The 15182-nt window shown below is 40.6% G+C and overlaps 1 protein-coding gene across 4 annotated transcripts in view; it reads left to right on the forward strand.

Annotated features, from left to right (window-relative positions):
• Window positions 1-15182, forward strand: part of LOC106091123 (uncharacterized) — an 82855-nt gene that overhangs the window by 37418 nt on the left and 30255 nt on the right. For all 4 annotated transcript variants that reach the window (XM_059361870.1, XM_059361871.1, XM_059361868.1 and 1 more), the window contains exon 4: window positions 5090-6285. In XM_059361870.1, coding sequence (XP_059217853.1) covers window positions 5090-6285 — 1196 coding nt within the window. The remainder of the gene's footprint in view (window positions 1-5089; window positions 6286-15182) is intronic.

Here is a 15182-nt window from a genome sequence, read left to right on the forward strand (position 1 = left end):
TATGTAGTATCGGCTATAACCAACAAGGATAACGACACAAGACCTTACATTCATTTGACAGTAGATGGTAAGCTACATTTTGCATTAATGGACAGTGGCGCAAACAAAAGTGTCATAGGTGGTCAGTTTGCCGAGGAAATTCAAAGAAATGACAATTTTACAAGCTGCAAGGGATCCGTTAAAACTGCTGACGGTGAAAGACAAAAGATTGCAGGCACTATTGCGTTGAAATTTCTTTTCCAAGGGAAGCTATGCGAGTTTGAGTTTTTGGTCATACCGTCCATAAGGCAGGATATAATATGCGGTATTGATTTCTGGAATAAATTTGGAATCGGAATCTCGGTGAGGAATGAGGTCAGTGAGATCAGCTCAGTGGACATTGAGTCGGAGAAAATCGATCTTACGAATGACCAACTAAAACGTTTGGAATCAATTGTCGATACTTTTCCGAATTCTGAGAGAGATGGTTTGGGATGTACAACTTTAGTTGAACATTTGATTGATACTGGTGATGCGCGTCCCATCAAGCAGAGATACTACCCAATATCCCCGGCGAGAGAGAAAATATTATGCGAGGAGATTGATCGCATGATTTCTCTAGGTGTGATTGAGGAGTGCCCCGCATCCCCGTGGTCCTCTCCTGGAGTACTATTAATTAAACCAGGCAAAGTTCGGTTCTGCGTGGACAGTCGGAAGTTGAATTCAGTTACAATCAAAAATGCATATCCCATCCCGAATATAGATGGTATTATTTCTCGACTACCACCAGTGCGATGTATTTCAAAGGTTGACTTAAAAGATGCATTTTGGCAGATTAAGCTCTCCGAATCATCTAAGCCGAAAACTGCCTTCACTATTCCCAATAGGCCATTGTACCAATTCACAAGGATGCCCTTCGGATTGTACAATGCGCCACAAACAATGTGTAGATTAATGGATATGGTAATCCCATACCATATGAAGAGCCACGTCTTTGTCTATCTAGACGATTTACTTATCGTTTCTGAAAATTTCGACGAACATTTACAACACTTGCAGGAGGTTGCAGCCCAATTCCGTAAGGCTGGATTGACGATAAATGTGAAGAAAAGTTGCTTCGCAATAAAGAGAGTCAGATATTTGGGCTATATTGTCGGAGATGGAAGCCTTAGCGTGGACCCTGACAAGGTAAAAGCAATAGCTGAGTTTCCTGCACCAAAATCAGTCAGGAATCTTCGTCAGTTTCTTGGAATGATAGGATGGTATCGACGTTTTGTGGAAGATTTTTCAACCCATTCTCACCCATTGACTGAGCTATTGTCAAAGAAACGTTGTTTTAAATGGACTGCAGAGGCTCAACAATCTTTTGAGTTATTGAAGTCAAGGCTATGTTCTGCTCCAATTTTAGCTCATGCAGATTTTAATAAACCTTTTATACTCCAGTGTGATGCGAGTTCTGTAGGTGTGGGCGCGGTTCTAGCTCAAGTTGACGATGAGGGTAATGAGCGACCCATTTCTTTTATGTCCCAGAAGCTAAATAAGGCTCAAAGGAATTACACCACAACAGAGCTGGAGTGTCTTGCAGTGGTGCTGGCAGTAAAAAAGTATCGTCCTTATATTGAAGGACATAGCTTTAAAGTGGTCACTGACCATGCAAGCTTAAAATGGCTAATGCAGCAAACAGATTTGTCCGGAAGATTAGCACGGTGGGCCCTTAAACTACAAGGCTTCGATTTTGTAATAGAGCATCGGAGAGGAAAAGACAATATAGTCCCCGATGCATTATCCCGCAGTTTTGAAACTGTCATTGAAGAGGTGGATATAGAAGTTCTCCCGTCAATAGATCTTAACTCACCGCATTTTGACAGTCCAGATTATGCAAAATGGAGGTCGGATATTTTGGATACTGAATTTCCCGATTTCAGAGTTGTTGGGAAAATCATCTACAAGCGGACTGAGTTTTCTACAGGTGGCACTGATGATGAAAGTCTTTGGAAGATAGTTGTTCCAATGGAATTAAGACACGATGTTATCTATGCGGCTCATAATCAGCCAACCTCGTCACATGGAGGAATTGCAAAAACCACAGAACGCATTCGACGATACTTCTTTTGGCCACGTTTAGTGACCGATGTTAAGGACTATATAAATAGTTGTGAACTATGTAAAACGTCGAAAGTTCCTTCAACAATTTTACGACCACCAATGGGCCAAATGGTCAAGACGGATCGTGCATTTCAACGTTTGTATATAGATTTGATAGGTCCTTTTCCTCGGACTAAGAAAGGCCACATCGGTATTTTAATTATATTGGACCATTTCTCAAAGTACACTTTCCTTAAACCTTTGAAAAAATTTGTGTCTAGGAATATTATAGATTATCTGACAGACGACATTTTTAAGGAGTATGGTGTTCCGGAGATAGTCGTAACCGACAATGGTTCGCAATTCACAAGCAAAGAGTTCAAGGCGATGCTAAGCAAACATGGAATTGAACAACAACTCACGGCAGTGTACAGTCCTCAATCAAACGCGAGTGAACGGGTAAACCGGTCAGTGAATGAGGCTCTCCGATCATTCGTGCGAGAGGATCAGTCAAAATGGGATTTATTTTTGCCAAGTGTCAATTGCGCTTTGAGAAACAGCGTTCATCAGAGTATTGGAACTTCACCATACCAAATAATTTTTGGACAGAAAATGATAACACATGGGAAAGACTATGAGGTTTTGCGAAAATTAAAACTTTTGGAGGAAAATGATTCCGAGTTATCTAGACTAGACAAATTTTCGTTGTTGCGTGATTTGATTCAGACAAAGATCAAGGAAGCATATGATAGAAATCAGAGAGTATACAATTTGCGTTCACGGAGGAGAGACCTCAAAATTGGGCAACACGTATATAGAAGAAATTTTGAAAAAAGTTCTTTGTTGAGAAAATTTAACTCAAAGTTAGCTCCTAGTGGGATCAAGGCCGAAGTATTGAGGAGGAAAGGGAATGCATATTATGAACTAAGGGATTTAGAAACAGGGAAAACAAGTACTTATCATCTAAAGGATATTTGGGAATAGTAAAAGTTTTTTTTTTTTTTTTTTTTTTTTTTTTGTAAGTTGGGGATAATTTTGTGATGTACATTTGGTTTATAGTTTTGGAACTTTGAATTTCAAAATTACTGAAAATTGTAGTAGGCTCAAAATTTTAATTTTTTTTTTTTCTTTGGAAGAAATGTCAGACTGAATTCAATTTCATTTTTGGTGTACATAATTTTTCATTTCAATTCAAATTTCATACTGTTCGGTCGTAATAATAAGAAAATTTTCTCAAATATAAAATTAAACGGAGAAAAGAAGAACTTAGGATAATTTTGCAAGAATAGGTAAGGAAATAATTTCAATTTGTTTTTTTTTGCAAGATGATAAGTAAGATGTTATTCTAGGCATTTATACTTCGGGATTTCAGAAAGAAAATTAGCAAAGAATTGGTTCCCGGAAACTTATGCTAGTGATTGGAATTTTAAATCGCAATCCAACTCATAAGGACGCATAGCCCCATTATAGGCATATTTGGGGGCACATTTGGAGTCCAGCATTTTGTCAATTGGATTGTTGAAGATTACAAATTTTTTTTTTTTGAAAATATTTCTGTTTCTCCCTACAAGCAACCAGGACTGACATATAGTTCTGGTATCCATAAGGATACCAGAACACTACCCGGATTTTACGATTCCAACAATGAATGGAACGTTTTTGGAACATTTTAACCAAAATTAACATTTTGAAGGAAAATTGATAAGAAAAACAGTGAAAAAAGTCAAATTTAAATATAATGTCAAAACAAGTCTTAATGGAGCGTTAACAGGAATTACATCAATGAAATAGATTAAGCTTTCACCCTAATTTAATATACATAGACACCTTAACTTAATTATCTACGAGCATCTCAAAAGTTTAACCCTCTTTTGCCATATCTAACTACCATGTCAACAACGATCGTCAACTGGCCAGATGACAACGTGGGACAATTGCGGTAAGTCTTTGATTATTTTCTCTTCCATTTGTTAAATCTTTGGAATGCTCGGAATATTAAAACAAAATACTCATTTTATCTACATAACATTTCAATAAGATTTTTTTTTTTAATTTAACGTCATAACATTACAATTAGGAATTAGAAATAAGTTCAGAATAATAACACATTTACATTAATAATTTATATTCCGTTTTATTTTTCATTACACCCTAATACACATTTTATTTTACATTTATTGTCATTGAATCACTGCATTTTAATTAATCTCTTCCACTCAACCAATTTTATGAATTTTTATTAATTTCTATAATATATATTATAATGTTTTTGTAAACGCCGTTTTTCAATCACGAAAGGTTCGGTACTCTTGCTAAAGGATACTCTGGAGGGCAGTTAGGTATTCAGATACTTTTCTGCACGGCAGGGTGGGTGTAGGATACTATGTGACCAATTGACATCTTTGGTCACGCCTTCTTATTAACGTCATTCTCCTACGACTTCTATACTTTTCCTTTCCATCTGTCTATTATCATAAGAGCTACCTAAATTTTCTTTATGTAATTGCATCCATGCCTATTTCTGTTGGAGAAAGAACGCCCCCCAAGACTGAGCACGGCTGGGGCCAGTAGGTAGCCAGTTCCAAGGTGAATAGGGCCATTATATGGTAGATCGTTACAATACCCATAAATGTTAAGTACACGTAAGATATATAACTTCCTTTAAAATAATATTTGGACTCAATTGAATCTGTTTCAAATTTCCCTTGTACTGTAATTGTAAGATTTATATCTTGTTGTACTTGAAGACAAATAAACAATTTGATAACAAATTGATTTAAGGAGAAAAGTGAAGATCAAACCACAAAACACCCGTTTTGCGATCCTCTTTTTTCTATTCCTATTGCCTTAAGAGATTGATGGAATGTCTCACAGAACCCAGCCTCAGAGCCGCTGGAGGAATAGATATCATATAAATTTTTGTTTACTCGGGTCGGGAGGCTGATCTTTGTGCCACGGTGGCTTTGAATTGCATGTTCTGTTTTTTTTCGTTTGCATCTGCTTTATTTTACTATTATTATTTTAGGGCAATCCTGTCAAACACAACATTAATGCAAAAGAAGATGAAAAGAAGGCAGACACAATTTACATGGATGAGACTCTAGCCATCTCCAAACCATCACCGGGAAGTTCAGTGGCAATGAACAAAGAAAATGTTGATCCAGCAGATATTAAAAACATTAAAGAAACATTAAATAACAGCTCATGTATGGATATTGATTGGAATTGTAATGGCAGTATAAATACAAATATCGAAAACGAATCAAGGAAATTTCAGGAAAAATTAAACAAGCTTTCAATGCAAATCACTAAAGACGAAACGTTTAATGGCGGTATGCGGATAGTAGCTGATGGCGATATTGAAATTACCGAAAGCCAGAACTCAACTACAGGAAGAGATTCCCTTTTGAATGTTTTTCAGACAAATTCAAAAAAATCTATTAAGTTGCAAGAAGAAATGCAAGTATCTCCAATCAAGTTGCCTGTCGTTAAACCGCTTCCAAAATTAGTTGTGCGCAAAATTTGTACACCTCTTATGAAGGATCAAAAAATCCGACCTTTTAATATTTATAAAGCGCAACAAGTTAATGATGAAACTGAACAAGTCAATAAACAACTGGAAGAAGAACTTTTTTCTGATCAACCCTCAAATCAAGTTGTAAAAACAACAGACAGGGCCCTAAATAGTTCTTTGGATTTTTCAATAAACAATACCAGAAGAAACTCAATGTCATTAGAGTCGTCTTCATCTCTGCTAATACCATCGGAGTACAAAACATACAATTTTAAACAGCTAAATGACGAACTTGAGGGTGGACGAATACAGCTGTTTTCAAGAACACCAATTACCGACAAAAAGTCTAATGAATTTTGTCGTTCTATTGTTGATTTGGATGTTGCCAAACAAAGACGAACTTTGTTTTTTGAAGACGATATTTCAACATCGCCAGATAATAACTCAATTAACTCCAAATTTGTTGATATGAATGACTATTACGATTTCAATCTCATTCAAGTTGGCGCTGAACCAAAAACTCATATAAAATGTCGCTTTTCTCAAGCTGATGATGTTTTGTTGGACAATACAAGTTTTTTGACAAAAGCTAGGATTGGCGATGAAACCACTTCTCGCAACAGCACTAAAAGGGACTTGCCCACCTCAATCGATATAAACATATTTGAAGAAGATGGACTCAAGACGAACTTTGGAGAAAAAAACGTGTAAGTTAGATAATACTTATTAAAAATATTTATGTAAAAACATCCAGATTATGTTATTTATGGTGTATTTTGAAAAAGTTCTCTCTTCTCGTCAAATTCATAAATACTCAAGTCCTGAGGCTTTTGTATGCTCAAGATCTTAAATTCAAAGTACATATCTGTTTTCTCTTCTTGTCATGGCAGGACAGCTGTGCAAATGTTCTCTTGTTTCCTCTTCCTCGATGTCCTCACAGTTTCGTCACATACAACCTTCAGTCTATCAGCATGTTTTCCCACCAGACAGTGACCTCTCATGACGGAAAAGATTAGTGGACTTCTATTCTAGGCAGCGACAACAAAGCCGTAGACCTTTTTAAGTTTAGTTTGGGCCACATTCACAGGCCTTATCCCAAAGTCGCTAGATTTCTGCCACTCGTTCGCTCTAAAATTCCCTGGCATTTCAATGCGGGACGTTCCTCCGATCCACCTAGGACTTATTCTGAATTCACTTGTGGACAAAATAATAAGTCATTTCCATTATATTTCTATGAGTGTAATTATAACGGGATACACTTTTCACTATGATTGTTAATTCTAAAGGAATGTTGTACTATAACCTTACCTTATATCTGGATCTTTTTTAAGCGAATTCAACAATGTTTTGTGCAACAAAGGTCATCGTTCAAACATTTTTTTACATTTGAATAAAATTGTGACAATAATTTGTTTTTTAAAAGGGGTGCGAATAAAAGGTCTACCCCGACAGGGAACTTAATTGGATGTTCTATGAAAGTACAGGGTCCATTGCCCAAGTCGCTAAGGTACTTAATGTATCTCGTCGCAAAATTGTTATTGCTAGTCAGTATTATAAAAAATTTAATGCACTCAATAATTTATCTCGGAAAAACAAAAAAAAGTCTGGCGTATTGGATGGACTAATAACTCGTGTATAGCGTGTCCTTTTTAATCAGCTATGCAGTCAGATCACAGTGTCCACGTGTTAGCGAGAACTATAGTTATACGGTTAGCTGAAAATTGCCTGCATGGGCATTTTGCTAGACAAAAACATAATGCAGTATATAGGCGAGCGACTTGACTTCACAAAAGAGTTTTGACAAGTGACCATGTTGAAAATGCAATCTTCGATTTTTCTCGATTTCCATGGGCGATTTTATTTATTCGTCACAAAAATCTCCATTTCGTTTCAAATCAAAATGTTTTCTAAAATTTGGTCGAAGGGTTAACTGGACTGCAGTTTCTGCGATACTATCCCTTCATCAGCGGTATTCTGCGAGAAATAACTCAATCAGTCAATCGTGACTTTTATAAGCTTGGGCAAAAATTGCCTAAATGAGGTTTATTTGCACTTTTTCGTTAAGGATCTCCAACTGCTCATCCACTGACATCATTTGGAGCATTTCGAAAATGGAACAATATTCTCTCATTATAATATCATAATTCACTTTCCGCCCCCTCGCGGATATCACCTCGGGGAGGGTCCGCCCCCTCGCGGATATCACAAAATGAAGTACCCTATTTTAACCGGGTGGCTAAACTCTATCTGTTAAAATTTCATGAAAATCGGTTCAACCATTTTTGAGTCTATTCGGAGCCAGCAAACAAAGCGCAACACTTTAATTTTTATATAATGGATTTGATAAGCAGCTCAAATTTTTCGTTGATATCCGAACTTCCCCATATTTGGTCGTTGTTGTTGTAGCCACATTTTCATTTGGAGGTGGCGATCCTCGTCAAGCTCTTGTAGGTGAGCAAGTTCGACCCGGTCCAAAGGACCGATCGCCGCGGAAACAGGGTGGATATTGGTTATTGAAAGGCGCCATTAACTCAACTTGTCCTCACTGAGACTCTCCGCTCGATGCCGCTGATTGTCCGCGACTGCCGTATGGAGCATTCCACTATCCGCAACCTGTGGACGCGCTCGCAACTAAGCTTCTCGTGACAGCAATAAACAATAAACGACCTGTGTAGTGCTCACAGCTATACCGTGCCGGTTTGTTGTTGTTGTAGCAGTGTGTAGTGTTCTATTTCCAACGAGGCACGGGAGAAATAGTCCCTCAAGCGTTTTGGCTACTGATGAGAGAAGGGAGATTGGTCTGTACGACTCTTCCTTACTCGTGTCCTTCCGAGGTTTCAGTAGCCGGATCACTGTGCACATCTTCCAGTGATTGGGTTCTATAACAGTGTTTAAATATAGGTTGAAGACAGTTTCGAGGTACTCCGCTTCAGGTAAATCCAGATTCTTTAGCATCAATATAGGGATTCCATCGAAGCCCAACGCCTTGGATGACTTGGCTCCACGGAAGACATTCGTAACTTCGCTCACGTTAAATTGTGATGGCTGTCCATCGGCTCGGAAATCACGGATACGATGAATGGCTCTCCTTCTTGCCCTGTCACACTCGGGATGCACACTAAATTGACGGTTGAACAACCTGGCGCATCACTTCGGGTCTGTCAAAGTTACGTCGCCAAAAGTAACTGAGGTCTTGTCATCTCTTCTTCCTGGGTTCGAGAGTGACTTAACAGTAGACCACAGCTTGCCTAAAACGGTACCTAAGTCACATTGCTCCAAATGTTATAGCCACAAATTCCGCCTAAGTTCGTTGACTACTCTGTTAATTTCCAGATACAGCTCGCTGGTTCTGGGACTAGTGGTTTACGTGCAACGAGTCCCATCACCCTCGTCTGCGAGTACCACTGCCTGCGCTGAGAAATTGGGCCGCACTTGGGGTATTCGACCGGCTGGTATAAAGCTAGCTGCTGGTGCGTTTATGATGGCTCGGAGTTTCAACACTGCCTCTAGCACATTTGAGGGGAGTGTGAGTTTACTGAAGCGTATTCTCTGAAGTCGACCCAATCGGCCCCCCCCCCCCCCACCTCCACTCCTTAAACTCCTTTTCAATTTTATACTTAACACTGAGTGTACCTTTTATTTATCAGGGAACCGAAAGCTTCTTACGTGCAAAGTTTCAATGCGATTGCATTACAAGAAGGGGTAGTGGACTATAATGGGTTAAGCCTTAAGTTGCTGGTTGAAGTTGCTTCTGCAGGTCCACTAGAAGACAGGAAAAGTTAAAAAAAAATATATATATATATGTATATATATATTTTTTTCAAACTTTTTCTGTCTTCTAGTGGACTTCGAAATGTAGTAAAATGAATATTACGATATATTTATATTTTTCCATTAAAATAAAAAGATTTTAAAAAAGTAAAATTATTTAAATTTTTTCCAAAAAAAATTACTTTGGCTTATTTAATGAAAAATGATAACAAAAATACGAAGGCAGTGCAGTGACGAGAAAATCAATGCAGCCTAAAGAACAGGTTGCAGACGATGAGACCATCACCCAAGAAGCCCATCTAATGGAGGACCAATGATTGAGGTCATCCAGATAAACCTCCACCGGAGCGAGAGAGCGACTTACGCTCTGATGAGAAAATCAGCAAGGGCAAAATTCACATTGCCTTAATTCAGTAGCCATGGACCACCCGGAACAAAGTTTCTGGACTGAACCATATCGACTACCAATTATTTTATGCTAACACTGGCACTCGGCCGAGGACCTGCGGTGGAGCATACCTGGCATCGCTTTATCTGCCTTTCGACTCTCCTACACAGCCACCTACGTCGGAGCTGCAACGGTTGGTGAGTAAAGCAAAACAGACAGGAAATGAAGTACTAATAGGGTGCGATGCGAATTCTCACCACATTTCGTGGGGTAATACCAACATTAATAAGCGGGGCCAAGCCCTGGCAGAATTCTTGAATACTAACGACCTAATAACACTTAATATTGGTAACACCGCTACCATTGTTAATAGGATTAGGGAGGTGGTATTAGATGTGACGATATGTTCGAAAAATCTAATCGATGAGGTTCAATAGGTTTAGAATAGTACGGCCAGGGCCGAATTCGATAAGCTTCCGTAGTAAGTTGAAAACCAACTAGACAAACTTCGGAAGATTACTTAGAAGAAGACTTGGGCAAGATAATTTAGATTGTCCAACCATAGAAGACATTTACGACAATGACAACTGGATGATGACTGCACCAGTGGAGTCTTACGTTGATCGAAGGTTTATCATAACGGAATTTATGATCAAGGAAGCCTTGGGCAGTTTCAAACCATTTAAGTCACCCGGACATGATGGAATATATCCGGTGTTACTACAGATGGAGGCAGACTATCTGGTACCCCACCTGTCCAATGTTTTCACGTCCTTTCTACTCAAAACCATGGAAGACATTGTAGATACCATGATAAAGAGTAGGATATCCAGCGAACTACTTAAATACAAACAATGCCTATTTCAAGGGAAGGTCGGTGGAGACTGTCCTGAGGTCGTGCATAAAATAGATGAATCCTTCGATGCCAAGACGTGCACATAGGCGGTTTGTATTGACATCGAGGGACCGTTTAATAATGTGCGGATCGACACATAGATCTAATCCTTGGACCTGGCCCTTCGAGACTGGAATAACCATAAGCTAAGGAACAGGTGGATAAATTGCGGGTCCCATGGTCAATAAAACGATTTCCATATCTGACAAGGTCAAATACATAGGAGTTATCTTGGATAGGAAACTTAATGAAAGTGTCACATTCAGGAGCGAACTGAGAAGGCTCACAGATGTTGGGCACTATGTAGACGAGTCGTAGGCTCAAAATGGGGCATGAATCCGAGGGTAGTCCACTAGCTTTACAGGATGGTACGTCAATCCGACTGATTGACGTACAGATTAAGTGTGAGGCAGCCATTGCGGCTGTGAGACTTAAGGTGATGGGAGAATTGATTGAGGATGAGAGCAGCTCATAACGCGAGGACGTCAGGTCTAAACATCTTTACGGACAGTAAATTGGCCATAAGGGCAATAACAACATGAAGGGTAAGGTAACGAACAGTCTTGCATTGTACTTACTTTACTTTAATTAGCTATGACAGAATATTTGTTCCACAAGCCGAACGTAGAATAGTGTTCCAAGCGCCTCGATATTTTGCGCTCATTCTAAAATCTCTGACACCAAGTTTCGAGGTGTCTGCCACAACTTGATTTTTCCATCGTGCTTTTGGTCTTTCCGGTTTGCGTGTGCCACCGTGTTTGCCTTCAAAAGACTTCTTTGCTGGAGCTTCTTCATCTATTCTGACAACATGACCTAGCCAACGCAGCCGTTGTATTTTGATGCGTGTAACTATGCTATCGTCGTCATACAGCTCATACAGCTCGTGGTTCATACGTCGCCTATATTCTCCGTTAACGCAAACTGGTCCTTATATTTAACGAAGAATCTTTCTCTCAAATACTCCAAGCACTGTCTCATCTGCTTTCACAAGTACCCATGCTTCAGAACCATATAACAGCACGGGTAATATCAGTGTCTTGTATAGTGTAATCTTAATCTGTCGAGAGGTGGCCTTGTTTCTAAACTGCTTACTTAGTCCAAAGTAGCATCTGTTTGCCAGTATTATTCTTAGCTTAATCTCAAAACTGGTGTCATTCTCCATTTTCTTTATCTGCTCGGTTGTGCAAGGCTTTCTGGGAGTTGAAACCATCCATTTCGTCGTATCTCCATTTACTGCCAGATCCATTGTCACTGACTCTTTTTCGATTCTTTCAAAGGCTGCAGTTACTACTTCCGGTGACCGACCTATGATATCGATGTCGTCAGCATTGGCGAGTAGCATGTGTTCTCTTGTGATTAGTGTGCCATATCTATTCACATCCGCATCTCGTATAATCTTCTCCAGCAGGATATTAAAGAGATCACACGATAGGCTGTCTCCTTGTCTGAAACCTCGTTTGGTATTAAATGGTTCGGAAAGATTCTTTAATATTCTTACTGAGGAACGCGTATCAGCAAGTGTCATCCTGCAGAGTCTTATTAATTTTGCAGGGATATCAAACTCAGACATGGCTTGAAATACCTTTGAACGTAAAGGAGTATCGAAGGCGGCTTTGTAGTCAACAAAGATATGGTAGGTGTTGATTTGTCCTCGGGTCTTTTCCAGGATTTGGCGCAGTGTGAATATCTGGTCCAGGGTGGATTTACCAGGTCTAAAGCCGCATTGATAGGGCCCAATTATCTCATTGACTTTAGGTTTTAATCTTTCACACAGTACGCTCGGCAGTATCTTGTATGCGATGGGGAGGAGACTTATTCCTCTGTAGTTGGCACATTCCGTCTTGTCTCCTTTCTTGTGTACGGGACATAGTATACTGAGGTTCCAATCATCGGGTATGCGTTCTTCCAGCCAGATTGCGCAGATAAGCTGATGCATACGCCTTATAAGCGTGTCGCCTCCGGTCTTAAATAGTTTAGCGTGTAACCCGTCGGCTCCTGCTGCCCTGTTGTTCTTTAGTCGGGCCACTGCTACTTGGACCTCATTCTGACTAGGAGGTAAACATTCTATACCATCATCAGGGATTGGTTCTGCGGTATCCTCTTCGCCGCCAACATCGGACACTAGCAGTTGGGTAAAATGTTCTTTCCATATCCTCAGCATGTTATCTGTGTCAGTTACCAGATTTCCTTCTTTGTCTCTGCAGGAGGATGTGCCTGCACCAAAGCCATCGGTTTGATGTTTAATTCTTTGGTAGAATTTCCGGACTTCATTCTGACTCTTGTACATCTCAATTCGCTCACACTCACGTCTTTCCATTTCCTTTTTCTTTCTGCGGAATAGACGTTTCTCCTCTCTCCTTTTCTCCCGATACCTCTCCTTCATCTGGCGCGTTGCTACTGATTGCAGGGTTGCTCTATATGCCGCATTCTTGGCTTCAGCAGCATCTCGACACTCTTGGTCGTACCATGGGTTTCTTGGAGGAGGCTTCCGGTACACAAGTACGGATTTCGCGTTTTTTTTCCATGTAGTGGGAGTGCTTTCATCAAGCAGTTGGGTCAGTCAAGTGTAGTATGCCGCTGCCATTTGTTGTGTTTGCAGCTTTTCAATGTCCAACTTCCGTGCAGTGTCAGATCGTACTTTCCTCTCCAAGTTCAAACGGGTGCGAACCTTTGCTGCAAGTAGGTAATGATCTGAATCTATATTCGCTCCACGGATCGATCGTACATCTAACTGGATGAATGCCTTCCATCTATCACAACGTGATCAATTTGGTTTCTCGTGTTTTGATCGGGTGACAACCATGTGGCTTTGTGAATATTTTTATGTTGAAATCTTGTGCTATCAGCCTCAACCCAATACTGGACGTTATCTCGTGGGGGCTAAACTTTCCGGCTGTTGGACCAAAAATGTCTTCCTTCCCTATTTTCGCATTAAAATCTCCCAGAACGATTTTAATATCATGCGCGGGGCAGCAGTCATATTCTCTTTCTAGGCGCTCGTAGAAAATATCCTTGGTCTGCTCGTCTATATCTTCCGTCGGGGCATGGGCACAAATAAGGCTGATGTTGAAGAATTTGGCTTTTATGCGTATTGTGGCTAGCCTCACATCCACCCGAGCAAAGCTGGGGATAAGGTGTTTCAGTCTCCGACTAACCAAAAATCCACAGCCAAATTCATGCCTCGTGTTATAGCAGCTATAGTATAGTTCGTCACCGTTTGGTGTTGTAGTGACGTCATTCCCTGTCCATCGCACTTCCTGTACGGCGGTAATATCTGCCTTGTACTTCTCTAATACATCCGCCAGCGCGGATGCTGCACTTTCTCTATAAAGAGTGCGGACATTCCAGGTGCAGATCCGCAAATCATGGCCCTTTTTTCATTTGCGTGGGTCGTCAACGTTGGGGGGCGTCCGTTTTTACTAATCCTTTATTTCTCATAGTTTTCCGGAGGCGGGTTACTGGCCCAGCGTCCCAACCGCATTGGTTTTGTGGGATTGCACACGTATCCCTCGTTGTGGCGAGCCGCTTGGTCCAAGATCCGACGCTCACCGCCAGCCCCCCCTAACCTGGGAACAGACGCTGATGTTGGCCATTGGTTATTTGAAGGCGCAAATAACTCGCCTTGTCATCTCGAGTATCATTGGCACTCAGTATTTAATTAAGACCCAGTGCCACCTGACTCCTCACTGAGACTCTCCTCTCAAAAATCGCTGACCGCCCGGAGCTCAAAGTTCCAGCATGTGTGGTGCTCATAATCATCTCGTATCGGCCTGGAGTCTTGCATTGTAAGAAGGATATTACCGCCTTCTCTGCGGATGGCACAATCCGCATCGTTTGGTTGTCGTGACATAACGGAGTAGGGGGGAATGAAAGGGCCGACGATTTGGCGGTGAAGGCCAGAGAACTGCCGCCGATAAACTTGGTTAACCCGCAGCCTTTCGGGTCCACGCAGTCCGAGTTCAGAACGTGGGCGATGAATGCTCATGTAACACTGTGGAACAGCGAAACAGTCGGTAGGACGGCAAAAATCCTATGGGTAATCCGGAGAGGACGAGGCTATTACTGAAAGGAAGTAAGAAGGTCAGTATAGCTTTTGGTGTTATAACGGGACACATAGGACTACGAGCTCACTTATGTAAAATCGGTGCGGCAAGAGAGATCATGTGTTGGGCATGTTGGGAAGATGACGAGACGTTGGAGCATGCTCGGCTTTCGCGGCTAACAGACACCAGTACTTAGGTGGGGACACAATACCAGACATGAACCAACTTAGGGGAGTGGTATGGAAAACAATTAAGAATTCCTAACTTAAAATTTTCTTTTTCGAGGTTACTTTTCAGTTTTTAGAGCGCACAATAAGCCGATTTCTGGCTTAGGTGTATGTCTATAGTGGCATGGGGCGGATTAATATCTGCAACCTCTTTCCATCCTAATCTAACCCAGTAACATGCAGCCAAACGGCTTAAAAGTGGCATCCTTAAATCGTGTGACATGAGGGAAACCAACAGCTTTGCCAAATCAAAAAATCTTAGAAATAATTCTGGAACTTT

The sequence above is a fragment of the Stomoxys calcitrans genome, chromosome 2 (genome assembly GCF_963082655.1).
Source record: "Stomoxys calcitrans chromosome 2, idStoCalc2.1, whole genome shotgun sequence".
In the NCBI taxonomy this organism is placed as follows: Eukaryota; Metazoa; Arthropoda; class Insecta; order Diptera; family Muscidae; genus Stomoxys; species Stomoxys calcitrans.